Below are 19873 nucleotides of genomic sequence, written 5' to 3'. Positions count from 1 at the left end.
TATTATTTTTGAAGTTTATACTTTGCCTAGAAAGTGTTGGTTACTTTATTAGATTATTTATAAGGAATAATAGTGACTTTTCTTCTGCTTCTTGTTATTTTTTCAATATTTTATCTTAAGTCTTTGTAACCTATTTCTTTGTAGATATTAATATAACCTACGTGTGTTTGAAAATGTAGACCTTTCTAGCGTATAATAAATTAGAAATATAGTGTCAACTACCTATTAGTGTTATGATTTTGTTATAAATATTTAATGAATTTAAAATAAAGAATTACACAATGAAATAGTTTGGTTTTATTCATACTTTTACACACAAAAATACAAGTCAAATATATACAAGGGATTTAGAATCACAAATAACACTCCTTAAAAACATACTACGTCTATAACAGACTAGAGATGTATTATTAAAACCATTACAAGTAAATGTATTTTAGAACTTAGTGCTGGGATTCTGAAATGGCATACTAGTAATAATGTATCTTGGAGATGACTGTTGGGGATAATTGTAAGACATTTGAGAGTTAGCATGACAATCACAGTTACATGATCTGTTCGCAGTACTATCTGGCATATCATACACTGTACTGCCTTGAGTGGCTGGAGAAGGAACCACAGGTAATACACTGACTGGTTTCCAAACAACACCACTTGCAGATATGTATGGTTGAGCGTAAAACGGCGATACCGTTGGCGTTATAGATACATAACCAGCGTTAGTGTAAGGAGGTTGTATCATTGGAGAATAAATAGGTTTTCTACTCGCTGATAAGTCTTCTGGTGCAGTCTGCTCTATTGGACTTATTGATTCAAACTTCTTTGGTTCAATTGTTTCCTTCTTTAGCGCAGGCTCGATGTATGGTTTGAACGGCTCCGTCTGAAGCTTCTTACATAGATCTAGATTGACACTAGGTGTTCTAGGATCTTGGTTCAAATGTCCATTGTTTAAAAACACAGGAGGTGGATGAACCACTTTAGTTGTTACAACATGTTGAGATACAGGAGCAACTTTCACTTTTGTATTATTGATTCCCGGGTCTGCAACTACAGACATATCATTTGTAAATTTGGCTTTGACCATGTCGTTATCATAACTTGATTGGTTTACATCATTCAGTAATGGTAATGATCGCATTTGTTGATCATTAGCTGATACCACACTCGCATTATTTAATTGACTTTTAGCGAATTCCAAAGACTTTGGAATACTTTGTAAAATATCAAATTCCTTATTAGAACCATCTTTTTTCTCTTTCATTCGTCGATTTTGGAACCAGATTTTCACAGCTCTTTCGGGAATATTTAGAGATAGGGCCACTTCTTTACGATGAGCGTTGCCTATGTAAGGAAACTTCTTGAATTGTTTCTCTAAATAATTAACTTGATCCGTTGTAAATGCACTTCTAAACCTTTTCACTTTTTTGGGGCTATGATGCTGGGGACGATCCATCTGGAATTAAACAACATTTGAATGAGTGACAATGCTAAATTTACCTGCGTCGTTCATTATTTAAATGTAGATAAAAAAATATAACATAACCTAATTAAAGTTCCACATCCTAATTTTCTAACAATTATGGGGATTAATTATTATTACGAAGTATTTGCTCACCATTTTCATATTAAAATCCATTGTAATGAAATCACCAACACTCTGCATACTAGAACTATCTTGATCACAGTTTTGTAACAAATGTTTTATCATGTTATCAATCACAGCGACCCACAAAACGACTAAGAGCAACCAACTCATGAAGTCTTATATATTGTTTCGAGTCATGATTGGAAAATCATTATTTAATTATAATATTACCTAATCATACACTATTAACTAATTATTGTCGTACGATGGATGATAATCGTAATGTTTCTTATTAATTGTTGTAATACTTAATGTGTTTGAACTTGTAGGTACCCAGTATAATTTGATATTAATATTTACATTAATCATGTGCATTGTTTATCCTTGTTTACTATTCATTCAAGGCAACTATATCCCTTATGTTGTCTTTTGGAGATTTTATTGCTTGTCTACTATATTTTTAAGTACCCACTGCGGTACGGTGATAGAAAAAAGAGGGTCATTTTAAAATTTAATTTTATTACCAAAATGTTTCATCTTGTATTTTTTTTAGGAGGCATAGCGAAATACTTTTTGTTTTGCTGGCACGGTAAAAATATCACAGTTCTGTTAAAGTTTTAACAATAAATAATTAGAAATATAAATCGAGGTTGACGGCAGCGGTTGGTATAGTCATAAATTGGATTGGTGACCATTTTCTTTAGAAATGCTTGTTTCTCACAAGCGTTAAAATTTTAAAAATATATCTTTATACAAAACAATGGTAAAATAATTTCATGCGGTATTGTTATGTGCATTATTAATACGAGGCAGTTAGAAGCATAATCCCAGTACTTACATTCGGCATGTTATGGTGTATTAGTAGTCCTACAAAGCCTATTGCGTTATGTTATTTATGTTAAAATTAGCTTCTTAATTGGCGCGATCATACACTGAAGTCCAAAAACGTTTGCAATATAAAACGGAGTTTTCTATTCACACACTGATCGAGGGAATACAAAAGAAAACTACGGGTTGCACTCAGGGAGTGCCGGCAGAAGTGAAAATTTGAATATTAATGTAGTGCATTTTTGATATTCTGGAATGGTTAGGGAATATTTTTGCACGAATTGCTTTAATTATCACTAGTAAATGACTATCATTTATGGGGCGGAATACAATACTTATTTATTTCGCTATCGATGCAGTATTGTGCTAAAGAAGTTTTCGTCTTACGAATTTTCAATCAGGTCACGTATCCTACGCGAGTTTAACAGTTTTTACTCATTACAAAAAAAATATACAACAACCCTAAAGAAGTTTTCCCTTCAAAAATACTTCAATAGATACTGTGTTTTATTTCTTAGAAATTAATAGTTTTAAGATTTCTTGTACTATGGACAGTGTACTCTTTTAAACTGATAAATTATAATATTTTTCTCATTTCTCAATCTCTCTTGATATTTTGCTACTACTTTAAATGAAATAGAGGATGGATTACCGTACGGGTAATATTTTTTAAACAACAAGAACGTACAACCTACTCCAAATAAGAACTGTTTCGTGCCAATGAAAAAACCATAATCAAAATCGGCTCAGTTAGTCTGTAGGTCTGAGGTAACACAAATAATAAATCTAGAAGTAAGAAGCTAATCAATTTTGAAGTCGATTAAAATGACTCTTACTAATCTAAGATGTTCAAATCTGTTAATAATAATAATTTTTCTGGTGGAATGTTTTTTATCTTCATGAGAGATCTATACTTTCTGCAGTTCTCCGCCATGTAATCATTAAAATATTATATTTATTTATTTAATAATTGATTTACATACAAAATAGTAAAAAAGGAAACGAAGTGTAATTTATAAAAGGTTTTTTTAATAAATATTCGATAATTTTATTTTTCTCAGAGTAGTAGTTTAGAGATTCTACTATCAACAGTTAAGGTAATGTTATTGCAGTTGTGGAAGACGACACTCTACGCCGGTACACTTCCACAACTCAACATGTAGTTTGAGATGTGGTAACATGCCTCCAGATACTAACTATTAGCCCAAGTGTTTTGTAAAATTGTTCTTCTTTACAAAAACAAAAATTGAAAATCTGTTATCTATATCTTATCTATAGCTTACAGTATAAAAAAATATATTAAACTTTTAATAAGTGATAGGTCAACATTTTACATACAAATAAAAAATATATATTCTGGGTAAGGTATTTATTGAATGAATTATTTACAATGAAATGACTTAGAACTATAACTATAATTAATATTCTTCTTCATACGGCACAGACCTAATCCACGACAGATCCCAACTCTTTTCGATAATGTCACTGGGAACTTCAGTTGCCTCTGTTTCTATTTTGGGTGCAGTTTCTGAAGAAGACTCTGGAACTTCGCTGAAGGGCGATGGGTAAGGCTGCACCTGTAGGTGCACTTCCTGATACTGAGGCTGGCACCCATCCTCCATATAAGATGCGTAGATATTCTGCGCTGGAATCTGAATCTGACCACCAGGCATCGTTGTACTCAAACTTGTAACTGGCATCGAAATAGGAGTCGACATCGCAGGATAGTGTTCTAAATAAATATTGCCCTGATTATAACCATCGTTCTTCATGCCAGGGTACTGCTCGTGGATAAGCATTGGCATTTGAACATTGCCCATTTCGGGAGAGGATACAGTTGTACTGGCTTCTTCAGAATCTTCGAGACTCTCGGCTCTGTCCTTCTTTTCCTTCATACGGCGGTTTTGGAACCATATCTTGATGGTGCGCTCGTTCAAGCGTAGAATCTCTGCGAGCTCTATTCTGCGAGCTCTGTCTAAGTAACGAGTCCTTGAGTATTCTTGTTCCAGCTCCATCATCTGTTGGCTTGTAAACGCAGTTCTGATGCGTTTTTGCTTCTTGACTGCTCCAGCGGGTTTGTTGTTGGTCCACCCGGGGGTTTGAGCAACAAATCTTCCTGGTGTCGTTTGATTCGACCACGCTGGGCCGGGAGTGACTGGTCCATTTTGAGGTCTTGTCAGATGTCCATTCTGGGGCCGCATAACATGTCCGTTTAAGACATGCGAGTGCATTCCCCTTGGAGCGGTAAGAGTGGTGTACCCATTAGGAACATTGGGAACAGTTGGCCTCTGATAAGGGCCGTTGATGTAGTTCGGTGGGCTGTAGATGACTTGATTGCTTAGCACGTTGATATGATTGGCGCTGCTGGTGACGTACTCACTGGAGACATTGCTGCTCGATACTGGTACTGGTGCAATACACTGAGGCGGCAACTCGGTCCAATCCAAAGGCTGTGAAAAAAGAAAACAGAGTGTTAGACAAGATGTACAAAATATTTTGTTTTTTTGATATATTTAGATGTGTTTTTAAAAAGGATGAAATAAATAAATGTATCAATTACCATGACAGCCTGCATAACACTTTCACTATTGGTCGTAGACACTTGGTCCCAGTGGCCATCTTCAGCGCCACCGTTGAGTTCATAGGGGGTTGGCGTGGAAGCCTGGCTAGAGGTGGTAGACTCTGGCATATTGTTAGGAAGTACAAGGAGTAACGTTCACTACAAAAGTTCAGTTAATTATAATGACTGTCAGGATCGCACCTCCATTTTATATGCTTGCAACAACCCCCTCAATAAGCACTAATTAGCAAAGTAGTTTGAAGCTCTGTCCTTCGATTAGGTGATTAGCGACTTATTAGTTCCGATTTTTAATTTGTTATCAGTTGCCATTTTGTTATCAATATGGTTTACCAAAATAAAGCAAAATCTACATATGAAAGGTCTTGGATATGATTGGAAATTATCCCGGCTTCATCTCCAAGACATAATAAATATTGTTGAAATGAATAATTTTTGTAAAATACTTCATTATAACCTTCCTCATAAAATCATATTTTTTTCCCTTTTTATTCTGTTAAAATATTGTAATATTTTACGTATTGTCATTTTTTTCAATAAGAGAAACAGATCGAGAGATAATAAATAAATCATAACAAGTAACAAAGCACTAGGATTAAAACTTAATTGAAAGTTCTTACAAAAAGGTCGATCTTGTATATTCTCATTCACAGTATACTCGTCATAGTACAGATTTTTCTCAAGAACAAGGAAAATAACAATCATACATCCCCATGTTTGGTACGAAACTAAATTAGCGTTGCTGCAGCACAAATTTTTATACCAGATGTAATCACTAATCTAATGGACAATTAAATGCAATAAGTTTATGTGATGTTTCTTAACTACGCTGTATCTAATTGTCTATTTCGCTAATATGCGTTCAGTTGAGTGTTTGTATGGACAAGACGATGGGAGGCGTTAAACCTATGTTAAATTAGCATAGTTTTTATTAACTATGGTTTGTAGTTATCATATTGTTTTGACAAAAAAAACATAGGACCGATTTTTTTTTATTTTTTTAAACGAAAGCTAGTTATGGTAAAAAAAAATTGTTTCATCCAGTAGTAATTCTGAGGTGTCAAACATGAAAAAAAGGACAAAATATAGACAAGACTTGAGAACCTCCTACCTTTTGAAGCACCTAGTCGGTTGAAAACTTGAATACAAAGTGTAACATTTGAGCTATGTTGGTTCTCTACCTGTTTAGTTCTGTTTTTTTATTAAGAATAAGATAAAGGCAATAACGAACATTTATCCTTTAATGTTTATTTTGATAAGACCATTTTCAATCCAAATTAAAGATACGTAAAAGAATATTCAAGCGATCCATAAAACCTTTGGCAGCGCCATCTAGTAACGATCTCGGTTACTAGAAAAGAGGCTGCTGAGCAAACGACCAAACTTTGAACCAACACAAGATACATGAACCGTTCTTAGCAAATGTTAACACGAAAGCTTTTCATGTAATAATGTGGGAAGGTTTCACAAAGAAAGGCCTAAAATTGAGTTTTCGACAATATTGAGGCAGGATTTGTAGCGGTAGATACCTATATTAATATTACAGAAAGATTTATGATACAGTGTGATAGGCTTAAAAGCCATGTAATGGAATGTGGGAAGATATATTTTGATGCAGTGCAGTTTCCTCTCTCACTTTTCTTGTTAACCTTTTAGGAAAAATACAGATGGCGTAGCCTGTAGCTATTCTTGAAATGAAAGCCTCTACTACTTGAAATAGTAGTAAAACTTAGATATAACTTTGACTATGTGTTCGACTTGACTTGGATACTTTCTTTGCATAGTGTAGTCTTCAAATTTTATAGCAATGAGTATAAAACATAGATAATATATCTAGTACAAAATATTGGTGTTATGAAAGGGTAAATTATTAAAAAAGCTAAACGATGCCCGAAGCTAATATGGTAGAACACCAATTGCAACTATATGTACTATGAGTATCAAGGATTTATCGACACATTATTTTTAATGAAAATTGAATGTCAGATTACATTTCTTTTTTTACTTGTCAATGTTGTCATAATGCACCAAGTTGACTCTTAGTAATTGCAATTAAGGTTTTCAACACAAAGTTCCTTATTCCAAATCGATGCTAATTTCAAGATAAAATATAAAATCGAATAAAAATCCTCATACAATCCATCTACAATTATTAAAATAATCAGAACAATAGCAAAAAATAAATAATTCTAAAAAACCCATATCTCTGCTAGAAGCTCCCTATATTATAAGTTACACATGCACAAGTCAAAGCTAGACTCAGATTCATTTCTACATTACAAGATCAGTCCATAGAGGTTCGTACACAGTCGTATCTACATCGGAATGGAAGCGGCACCACGCTTTACGAATGTTGAATATTTCGCCAAAGTACTTTTACTGTGGCAGTGTGGCCTATGCCTGAGTTTGCTTATATTGAATAAACGTGAGTTGAATAGACATCTAGGGCTGGCACGCGGGTGGAGATGGTTTAATGTATTTTTTTTTAATAAATATGTTTGATTTAGTATAAATCAAACAAAATTTTAGAATAAATAAAACCAAATTTCGCGGTAATACGAGCTAGAAATTAGCTTTGTTTTTTTAATGCACCGAATTTGCGTTTACTAATTAAGAAATAAATAAGTTTTATCATTCTGGGTTACAGTATAATAATAGCAATTCTAGTCATGATTTAATAGATACGGGATTTCCCTTTTTACAAGTGACAGTTGAAGGCGGAGTCTGAATAAACAACGCGTCAGAAAGAGATGGAGTGATCTGTCAATCACAATCACAAAGGGAGGATAATCCCTGCATTGTTAAACCGTACAGTAATCCTATATTTTGATTTAAAAAGAGACCTTATTACCAAGCAGTAGAGTTAGTTTTATATTTTATTCTTGCTTGTTGTGCGACTGTTCTTGTTTATGTACATACTGCGTAAATCAGAAGTATTTATACAGTTATCGTCTTAAACCAATAACAACAGAACAATAGATGCATTACTAATCACTTTGTTGACAGGATTTAAGATATTTTTCTTAATTTGTTTGTTGTTTACTATTGTGAGAGATAAAGAATGTTGAAATAGGTTTTGTTACCTGCTACCCTTTCATAATAGACCTTGACAATGGTTTGTAAATATTGCGAGGTCCAAATTTGTCTGCACGTAAATAAGCAATGGTACCATGCTTTATGTTATACTGACTTCTCATATTGTACATCTTTTACACAAATTTTTAACTATATTTATGCCATTGAAAATTTAAATTAAACATTCAAATTCAATACTGAAGTTTTATTGTCAAATTAAGTATCAATTGAAAAAAAATGGAAATTACAATTACACGAAAGAAAATCCTTTTCGTAGGTATTTACCCTAAAACACACATTTAGATTCATAAAATAAATATAAAAATATATCTCCAAAACACTTTGGTGGTAGCCCTAGAGGCCAGCCGCCGCGAAAGATCATCAATCATAGTGGCAAGACAATCACAACCGGCGACACATCTGCCACGCTCGTCGCTCGGAGCGGGCGCGGCGCGGTGTGATGCGATGCTGCATGCTGCGGGCTCACAACCGCATATCTTTGTGAATAAGATATGGGTACGAGTATGGAACTATCACCTGGTTTATTTATATGTTGATAATATAACATTTACTTGAAGTAATAGGTATTGAGACAGTGTGGGACTTTTGGCACAGGTAGGCAATCAATGTAGTTTTTTTAACTGTTTTTAGTCTTGCATTAGATGACTTTAAGTATACTAGTTTACTGCAATATTTGTTATCAAAACAAGATCTGATCTCGAAAATGACAGTATCATACACGGATTTTAAGACAAACTCTCGCACTTATATTCGATATGTTTTTGAAACTAGGTAACGAATACATAATTTTATTAGTTTCCTCTTTGTTTACCGAGTAAAGATATCAATAATACAACGCTAAGACTAATGAGAACAGCAAAATGTGGATGGGACGGCAGGTTTTAATAGTGTATTAAAAAAAACTGCTTTGATATTAAATAATTTATTATAATAAAAAAGTATATCTACACAACCAGTAACTGCTAAGTAGGTAAACGACAATAAACCTGAAAAAAAATCATAAATGATGTATTAGTATTCTAGGCAAGCACTTTTACTGATAAACACAATTTATAAATGAGTTTATTTATTCCTTTATATAAATGCCTCAACCTTACGTTAGTTTTTTTTTAATAAAACAACCAACTTAGCTCACATAAACATACATTAATAAGAGCAACCCTCTCGCTTTTAATCTTATACGCACCTTGTTATATTCTCGTAAAAAATCACTTTCCATATTTCACTAGTGCAAAATTGTAATATCGCGGAGCCGTCGTCTTAATAAACATTTTTTTTTCGTCATATGAAAATGACATTCGGGCGTCACGTGTGACATTGATGAAAAAATATAAAAGAAATGATGGGATCGACGGCAAGCCCTATCCGTAGCTTATTCCTGCCTCTAGGAAGACATCCCTGTAACATACATGTTTGTATACAAGTAGGCTTTGTATATGCTGAATAGATAGGTTTTATTAAGTTGTATTCGTTATTGAGACATCGGTTTGCATTTATGAGAAAGTTATGTATCATGTTTGAATGTTATAAAAAAAAGATTTAAGTATTATTTAATTGTATACCTCGTGTCAGAAGACTAAACTGAGGGGCAATAAACGCTACTAATATATACCTTTTGTAAGTAAAGATTTCCCTTAAAACAGCATTGAAACAAACCTACCAAATTAAAAACAAAAGTTAATAAAAGCGAATCGACTATCAAATCACCGAAACATCATATAAACTATAACTCACACAACATACACCCCAAAACCCGGGTTCCCAACATTTTGGTCATATAACTGCTATAATAAAGAACATCGCAGCATCCCGATTGCGTTTGACAAATGAGCATCATTATTTGACAGACGGTAGATCGCTGCCGACATGTTGTTTCTTTTGTTTTATTAAACCCTCCCTACATTGATGTGGGGATGACGGTACATGAGCCGATGATGTTAGTATTTTGAGCTAAGATCGGGCCATGTCGATTTTTGATGCCAGGGATGATTTTTTTAAAAAAATGGTTTTTTTTTTATTGTGTGTTTTTTGAATATTGATACATTAGGGTATTTTACTAAATCTAATACTAAATATAAATCTGTTTAGACCGTCAAGCTGATTTAAAACAATAAAATAAAACACTTATTCAAATACGTGTTTTCCATTTTATTACATCTACACTAAGAAATTAGAAAGATTAAAATCACATAAGATGATGAATATTCATATTGTAGTGGGGGCTGGTAACATCAGCTGCTAGTAAAAAGCGTACTGATAAAAGACAAGATTTTATTAAACTGCTAAAAAACTACGTTTCAAATATTTTTTGAACATCCATTTGACGTATAAATAGATAGCTTTTTTTTTCAAAAAACTCTTTTAGATTTTGTAGTAGGTAACTTTCCAACATAGGTAATTAGTTACTACTGTAACTACAATAATTTAACTTTGATTCCCAATAATAAATATAACTAATACAATCATTTTTGTACAGTCAAGACAAGTAGATAAAAGAGAAGTGTACAAACAATCACACAGAAGATTGATAACTAACCCATCATAACATTAATTGAAACATAAAACGCCATTAAGCATATTAATTAAGCTAAAACAACTAAATAAAGACCTGAGAACGCAGCGTGAATTCATTACGGGATCGAATCATCGGCTGTCTATTACAACCGAGGGCTGCCACAAAGCCGAATCGAGCGACAAAAGGAAACGCGAGCCCGAGGCGAAATCTCGCGGGCTATAAATCATAGGACGGCACGGAAACAACCCTAGCGGGAATCTCAAATGCTCAAGGGGTTCATTTTAATGCTCTGTTATATTTATCTGTTATTATTTTTATTAATGCTGCATTGAATCTGCTCGCTTAGCTAAATAGTAGTTAGAAAAATTATTGTATATTATAAACTAAAGGATCTTTTGATTTACAACTTGCATTTTATTAGAACGATTTCCTTACAGCTATTTCATAATTATATTAATTAGATGCAATTATATTTTCTATAAATTTGGCGTAATCAACACCTGATTATAAGTTAGCTATTAACACAGGTACTTTAATAATGAGTACCCTTAAAGTAAGTACATACTAATAAAAGCTCATAGCTTTGTTTAAAATTTGATATCAGTATAAATTAGTTAAGTACTAAGCCCAATTAAACTAATGTTCATCGTTCATAATTTAATTGGTCGTGTTCTTAGGAATTGACGCTCATTACAAAATGCACGTAATATCTGTCTAACTATATTAGTTACGTAAATGGTTCAGGTGGATATAATTTGACTAATTGATAGGTCATTATAAAAATATCGCTCCAACTATGACTAATATTGCCCAAGTATTGCACTTACATTAATTAATTTGGACACCTTAAATAGGTCATTAATAAATTGAAAATTCTGTATCGGTTTAGACATACTTGCGTTTAATTGCATATAATTTATAGTAATGAATAGGTACTAGCGAATCATTATATTATGAGGCTTACATAATTGTAATAATTAATGATAAATATACGATGTATCTTGTATTGATGTCAAAAGGACACTAATATCAACTTGAATTTATGACAATAAGAAAACAGCCCGATAAAATTTACGGTAGTGGAATTATATAGAGTAGATAATATACACATGATGTCACAGATAGCGGCAGATGGGAGCAGTTTTATGAATTCCTTCATAATAATTATTTACTTATCTCCTTAAAATGAAAATAAAATTATTTAACCACTTTCTTTTTTAATTCGTATACATATGTAGTTCATAAAACTCTGTTGATAATTAATTTGTCGAATTTCCGTTATGATTACATTTGCACATTTATTTTGAATATTGAAGGCAAATCCTATATACGTATAATAATAATAATGTGTCGTTTGAATATTAAATCAGTGATGGTCCTTACAATGTCTAATACAGAGTAATATACTGTTTTAAATTAAAACAGTATTCTCAAAATATAAAAAAAATGATGGATGATTGCGATCTGCTATTATTGCGATGTGGTAACAGTAATTTAAAGAATTTTTTAATTCGTTTTTGCCAGTGAACACTCAAATATTTTTCTTGATACTTTCGAATTAACCGTTATGATCATCGACCATCAATAGTTTTCGGTTTTTATGCACACCGCACACAATATAGCCACAGGCTTGCTTCGCAGCAATAGTATATTATATGTACGTGCATCTGTCACACCAGTATCTCACAATACACAGTCCCACCACTCTATAGAGATCCCGTATCGATGATTAGTATCCTTGTAAACCGTCGAGCGGCGAGAGCTCTTGATAAATAGTCAAACCCTGGCGATAGGCCAACCTCGCGGAATAATCAAATTTTGTACCCAACGCTGCCTCTGCACTGCCGTGTCTTTTATGGATTTTATTCCCCCTAACAAGATGCTCGAGGGTATCGTTGCGGTTGCTTGAATTAAATTGTCGTTGATAAACTCTTATGTGCTCTTTTATTTTGGGTAACAGTGAAATATCAACGCTAGTTGCAGGTATGCGTGTAGCTTGCGGTGCTTCCTTAATGTTTTAGCAAATTTCTAAAGTCAAGGAGGTCTATACACAATCCGTAGTCTTGTTGGAAATTGTTAGCTGTCATTTTTGGTCTTAATGGTCTCTAGACTCCCACATAGAACAAGTTCTGAATTCCAATTAGACTCATTTGCTTGCTCTAGTTAGAGACAATTGGCAAAAATTGTCTGGATATTCCAATAAGCTTGAAATACATGTGTCACATCAATAGAAACGATGTGTTTATTTTCCAACTGAAGTTCACTGGGCCGGTGTTTGGGCTAACAATCTTTATAAATAAAGCGAGCCCATTGCCTATTCATGACCGGGCAGAATTCGCCCCCTCCCCGCTGTCAGCTCACCCCCGTATCAAACAAGCCCCTTCATGTCAAATACTCCGCGCCCCGCGTCTGTCAAACTCTTCGCCAGCGTTTGACAGGGATCCTCCCTCACTCGCGGGGAGGTGGAGTGCCACCTTTCATGGTTATCTAGTGATGGAAATTCAACTCTATGTTTCGCGTAGAGGGTTGGTTTTTCGTTGTGATTTGGGTAATCCACCCGCGCTGTCACGAGTCTAGGTGCAGGCGCCACGTCGAATGATGGATGACGTCAGGGAAGGTCGGCAGCATCACGCGTCATTCATGTGTACACAGGCGTAAGGGATACGTTTTTCGCGTGACGATATAATATTGGTGATATGCAAATTTGCTGTCGGCTCGCGTCGAACTGCCAACGATTGTGTGCCTATAATAGTTGGACAAGTACCAGGTTTATTGGTAGCATTTCTTTGCCATAGCATCAGAAGATTAACGGTTTCGTTTGTTTTAAGAGATCCCCAAATTGTATATTTATCATAACAGCTCTTTGGCTTTAAAAAATCTATACTACATCTACTACTAGATGTAATATCCTAACATTTTTTGAAATTTAATGCGATTTTCAAGTAAATTATATCTAATTTAAAACCTACTGAGAATAAAACTCTATTCAAACTCCATCACGAAACTTCTAAACCACATTAAAAGCGGCATAAGAGGCGGTTTTAATTAATTCTTCAAAATAGGTATATTAGAAGTGTTTCTGCGGTACAGTTAACAAGGAGAGTAGTCCCCTTGTTCCTCTAATGTATACTTTATGAAAATTAAATATTTCACTCTCTGCCGGCAGCTCGGAGTGGGGATTACAACAAATTTGCATTATTTAATGGATACCGTGCGTGAGGATTTGTCAACAACTTCACTTGTTTCGAACACAACTCAATATTTTGTACGGCGCTTACACATTTAGGAAAATTGTTGTTTTATTTTTTCTATATGGCTTTTTGATTATTTTTTTACAATCTGCTCTTTTTGTGTTCAGTGTAGCAGTAGCAGTATCGTTTAATCAATTCAAATAACGAACACTTTTTGAATTGAGAGGTAGTACAGATTCAGAATTATAAAGTTGTACTTTGCTATGAAATAGTTACCGGGTTAATATAATAAGAATAGTAACGACAACAAGATCGTTTTGACTCAACTCGGGTGTAAATTAAACTACGTTTTTCTGCCTTGTACTCTGCCTTAGATTCGTGATGACTACTTTTACATAAATTAATGCATGACATATCTATGAATCTCTTAGCCTTCAAGATTCCAATTGGAACTGTTATTCTCACATGAGCATTTTCCTGACATCTTTCCAATTTTAAATACTGCGTAAAGTTTAAGGTTTTATGCAAAACTTAAACTTAGTTCCTCATACAAACTGCTTCGCATTCCACATTTTCCCTTCTTTATTTTTTCATGAATAAAACAACAGATTTCTACTTCCGCTGGGTAACTTCTCCCTACCTTCGATTTATTCGTTGGATAAAGAAAACTTCTTTTAAAAATGTAGGTAAAGTTCCCTTTAATATTTTCCGTCTGTTAGATATCTCGCGGCTGCTTTCAAATTATGTGCATTTAAAATTGTGTTTTTATTTTTGATTCCAACGTCACGGCTTATGCATTTATTCAAGGTTAGTTCAAAATAATGGTGTTGACACCGCGTTCCTTTTTTTCTTTTATTTACCTGTCAATAAAGGATCAAATCCAAAAAAAGAAAGATTTTAAATATTTGATTTATAAAAAAAAAGCAATTACACTTTTTATTTATCCACTTAAATCAGAATTCATAAAAAATGTCAGTGATGATATCATAACAATTATACATTTAACTCATTGTTTACACGTAAAGGACAACACAATTCAATCGAACTCCTTATTTTAAATACGAACCCGCGTTTCTCAGAGTTTCTATTCAAAAAGGATTAGCGTGCTATATCGAAGCTCTCGATACAATCATCGATCTGTCAAGCTCTGACATGAGTGACACTCTTTAGATAGAGACCGTTGCAATTTAAATTTAAATCCTAGGAAAGCCCGCCCTCCCCCTGCCCTAATGGGTACGATCCGATATGCATCGCTTTTTAAATGTGAACTAAACGTAGTTTCGTGCTTTTTTGTTTAATTATTGATTTTCTTTTGTTTATGGTAGTGCGTCTAAAGATTCTGAAGAAAATCTGTTATGGAAGAACATGCTTTTCAATTTTAGTTTTTGCATTGAATTCAAATAACTGATAATTTCTGTTAGATAAGACCTGTCGATTTGCCTATCAATTATGACGATTTATAGTATGGTTATTAATTAGATTGTAGATTTTTAAATAAAAATGCCGAAATCGTACAAAAACTAAAAACTCAAAATAAAAACACGATAAAAAATAAAATAATACATATTCCATAAAAAAATACTCGATGCGAAATAAAAAAAAAGACTTGATCGCATCGATTTTTTTCCATAGTGTCGGATTACGTTTATAAATATTCATGGAACGGTATTAGCATGCGGGAGGACGTGGTAAAACCCGGCGCGGCAAACGTACGCCTGTCATTATTTCGCCATTTGGACGCAAAAACAGAACGCACCTTCGAGCTTCGCCCAACACAGCCAGGCCGCGCGATGCCAACCGCACTTTGTTTTATATTTTCTGCGCTGTATAAGTGTATGTTACAAAAATCGTGTATGTATTATCACGATATCGTTGTTAGGAAAGTATTCTTATTTGTGCAATGTTTGTAAATGGCATAGAAAGTGAAATGTAGAGCAATTTCTCTATATTTTCGCTTCATATTTTCTAAATGACTTTTATGTGACTTTAGGTAGGTATATTAATAGAGGTAACAGCTTAATGTGAAAAAAAGATGATAGTGAAAAATTGTGTAAGTAGAGCCACCTAACACGTTTCACTTGAATTACAAGTGCGATGTGATCGAGTGTCAAACACCCACGACGATGATTAATTTGTTAACCACCTTCCATAACCTTTTCAAAGGACATGAAGCAGAAGTTTATATCCTACGTGTCTACATTTAACGACACATGTTCGGAATAACTTATATGACTTACCATTTAGTAAGTTTGTAAGGAAATCGGCAAACGACTTAAAACTTAATGAAACTTTAAGTATAAACTATCAAGACTGCTTATAGCTTAAGCGGTCTATACAAATAAATTGTCGTGTAATTCAATTAAAAAAATAAAACAAAAAGTTTTATTTTAGAAAATAAAATAAAAATCTTTAAACAACGGCTGAATTAATAAAAGATCCCCAATTCCCCGCCCAGAGTGAAAGAAATTATAATCCTTTCTTTTAAAATGCAATGAGGTGGTTGTTAAAAACGTTTGCGGGGATATTTAAAATGCGCCGTCCGGGCGTCCCTGGCAATTAGTGATCCGGGTAAAATTAAAACAATGGGAGCAGAGAGGCACGCAACCATTGTGCCACGATGAATGGTTATGCTGTTCTTTATAACTTGTTATAGACACGGTTATTGCACCATATTGTCTATTCATTTTATTTCTTTTTCTTTTTTGTCCTTTTTCAGGTTTGTGGACTGGCTGAAAGTATTTAGAGTATACTCAGATATTAGATATCAAAGCATACTCTACATAAATACTTTTAGAAAAAAAAATATTGTGATTTCAGCCAGTCCTTATGTTACTTCGTTATAAGTATTATTGGTTTCAATAAAATATAATACGTAGTTAGATTTTGCTTCGTAATTCTTACAAAGTTAACATAAGGATGTAATCTGGCACCAATACAGCTGTCATCTTATTAAATAAATCTATTTTACATCGTGTAACCTGAACAGGACGTGACGTAATGGTTTTGTAAGGTTCAAGCAATAAGGACGTAATCTTCAAAGCTAATAATGTTGTAATAAGGCGTTTGACTTCACTTATACATTGAGAATAGACCCCCAAGATACGTGGGTACTTACGTATCTTGGGGGTCTATTCTCAAAGTTCGACAGAGTGTTATCAGAGTCGACGACGGGTTTATGAGCAATCAGCTGTGGAGATAGCGGGCTCTGACGTCACTTCCTGCGCTCTGCACCTCGACCAATCGTAGGAAGTGCCCGGAGATATTGTGTATTTTATATCTGATGTAAATGAAGCCAGATGTTTCATTATATACGTGGCTATGTTTTAACACGTTACCTAAGTTTCAGATACCAAACGCATTCATTTTAAAGTAAGTAACTTCTCAGAGACCAACTTTAACATTTTATTTTACAATTTCTAATGCCCTTTTTAATGATCCATTTGGAAATTAAAGCAAAAACATCTGTATTTTAGTCCATGTCATACCTATACGTATTCCCTCACATAGAATTCAACACTTTCACTCATAAATAAATTCATGAATTATTGACTATTAAAATTGGTAAAAATAAATGGTATTATACTTTTTATGTTCAGGTATTGCGAGTATATAAGTAGTAAAAAAGAAGTTATGAATTGCCAATTCTTCTTAATTTCTAACTCCAACTACTAAAAAGGTTACTTGCAAGAAGGCTGCATGCCTTCTTTCATTCATTCTTGCAACTTACTTTTTAATCCATACTAGTTTGTTAGTTTGTTTGAACGCGCTACTCTCAGGAACTACTTGTTCGAATTGAAAAATTATTTTTGTGTTGAATAGACCATTTATCAAGGAAGGCTATAGGCTATTACATGACGCTGTGACTAATAGGAGCGAAGATACAATGGAAAATGTGGAAAAAACGGGAAAAGTATTCATCTTTGAGGGCTTGCGTGCGCTGCAAAAACGGTTCAAGATCTTCTAACCACGTGGACGAAGTCGCGGGCAACAGCTAGTAAGTTATAACTGCAGCTACAAGTTCCAGGAATAAGATGCTTATACATAGAAGATACAAGATACATTACATACTCCAGTAACTAGGTATAATCTCATACATATCGCGGTATCGTGAGTATAGAGTAAATACGCTGCGCTCTACAAACGTGGCCCACTTAGCGAGCGCCACGAAACTCCATCCGCGACGTTAAATGATGTGGTTTTTGTTAAACGATGATCTTCAGGGTATAAGTTCGTACTATGAGGAGTTTTGACTAAGGAAACAGTTGCTATGTGCACTTGTTTAGTAATACGTGTTTTATTGGGGATAAATTGGTTATGTGTTATTGTATAAGTGTAACACTGGAACTGCAACGCAAGTAAACAGTAATGTCTCAACATTTTACATTTTTATCCGTTGCTTTTTTTAAATGATATGACTGACTTTTCAGTGATTCAAAACTACGAAATTATAATTTAGGGAGTCTTATCTCCTTGACTAGGAGCAAAATTTCTTATTTTTGGTAGAAAACGTCTTACTTACCTTAACATGGTATCCTGCCTTTGTCAGTACTGGTGAATACCAATAGGCAATCGAAATAATTGGATGTTTAAAAGCCACAATTGGGGCATAGTTTAAAACTCAGTGACGTTTGGTAATCAGCCACAAATAAACAAATGCATAAACTACTTCTATCAGACTGAAAAATAAGCATAGGTAGAGTACAGTTTTGCCACATTTCATAAAAAAATACTTGCAGAAGATTCAATTTTTTCATTAAACTCCAAAAGATTTATTTTTCGAACTTTAGAAAATATTTATGAAACAATAGCAGCATGTACGTACAAACAGTTTCTATGCAAGACGCTAACAATATTTAAACAATTTTCGCGAAGTATTCAATATTCCGTCTTGTCATCGCCGTCGCCGAATATCTGGAGGTATTCATAAATTTCCCTACACAAATCTGGCGCTCGTTATCTCCGCGGGGAGGGGGTGGATGACGTTTACTGACGTCATCATCTCACTGTCAAGCTCGATTGACATTGTTTTGTGGTCTTTGCTGTTGTATAGTAGGAGTATCAAGTATTGGCCTTGATTTTATTAAAATTTTGTTAATTTTTATTAGGGAAAATAATAATACTTTTGATTTACATAACACTAAAAAATGTTGTCGGTTTTAACTCCAATATTTTGAGTGTTGCTCCAGTGCCTGCATAATGTTTATTGTAAAAAATTCTCATAATTTCAAACGAAATGTTCTGTTTTTAATACGTTTATCTTAATTACTTTAAGTACGAAAAAAAAATTAAGAAAAATTGTTTAAAACAGATTTTTTTAAATCGAGTACAAAACCAAAATTAAAATATCTCCCAAATAGAACACAAATCTAATTAATATTATGACGTGCGCCAATGCGTGTCGACCGCATTACACTGTCCTGTCTCGCTAAGGTACAGCGTGGATCGTACGCTGCGCAGTCATTTATCATGGTACCGTGCAGCGTACTACACGAAGACATACCAATCGCAATTATTATTATCTAAAGCGATTTATTTATGGTTGGGTAATTTTATTAAAATATAACCAGGATTCCTTCAAGTTCTTATAATTTATTTATTTTTTTAATGTAATCAATACAATTTGAGAATATTATTCGATTCTATTGCGGAATATTGAAAGTACTTATTTAGCTGTAAATTAAAAGATGTTATTTCAATTATTTTTAAAGCCCTCAATATATATTTATTTAAATAATTACATAATTGCTTTTCAAAATCGTTGTCAAAACTTCTTACGATTAATTCAATTTTACCTTGATAAAAATAATCTATACCACTTAAAAGACACCCTATAACCAACCCTACCTCAAATTTCAAGTATTTTCTATCAGTGACATACAATCCCAAGAAAAATTATAACAATTGATTATAGGTAAACCTACACTTAAGCGCAGGCTGTATGCTTGTCATTTATCACGACGCTTCGTGCCTTAGGGCGGGTGGCACGCAACGACCTAGCACTGAAACTCAAACTGGTACTATTTTTAAATGGTATATTTATGGACGCCTTGTATGAGTAGGATACTCTCTTTATTCATTAT

At 33.7% G+C, this 19873-nt stretch overlaps 2 protein-coding genes across 2 annotated transcripts; both read right to left on the bottom strand.

The window, feature by feature from the left end:
- Positions 1-78: 78 nt before the first annotated feature.
- On the bottom strand, positions 79-2035 carry LOC113496695. Its single transcript, XM_026876000.1, has 2 exons — positions 1616-2035; positions 79-1453 (listed from the first exon to the last, which is right to left on the bottom strand). Exons 1-2 carry the CDS (start codon positions 1754-1756, stop codon positions 437-439), a joined length of 1158 nt encoding a protein of 385 aa, XP_026731801.1. The 5' UTR covers positions 1757-2035; the 3' UTR covers positions 79-436.
- A 1796-nt stretch (positions 2036-3831) lies between these two features.
- On the bottom strand, positions 3832-4467 carry LOC113496768 (homeotic protein labial-like). Its single transcript, XM_026876090.1, has one exon. The coding sequence runs from the start codon at positions 4429-4431 to the stop codon at positions 3832-3834; it is 600 nt and encodes a 199-aa protein (XP_026731891.1). The 5' UTR covers positions 4432-4467.
- Between the last annotated feature and the right edge of the window lie 15406 nt (positions 4468-19873).

This window comes from Trichoplusia ni, chromosome 8 (assembly GCF_003590095.1).
Source record: "Trichoplusia ni isolate ovarian cell line Hi5 chromosome 8, tn1, whole genome shotgun sequence".
NCBI lineage: Eukaryota > Metazoa > Arthropoda > Insecta > Lepidoptera > Noctuidae > Trichoplusia > Trichoplusia ni.
Note: the sequence above shows the minus strand (reverse complement) of the source record. Positions and strands in the feature narration are given on the sequence as shown.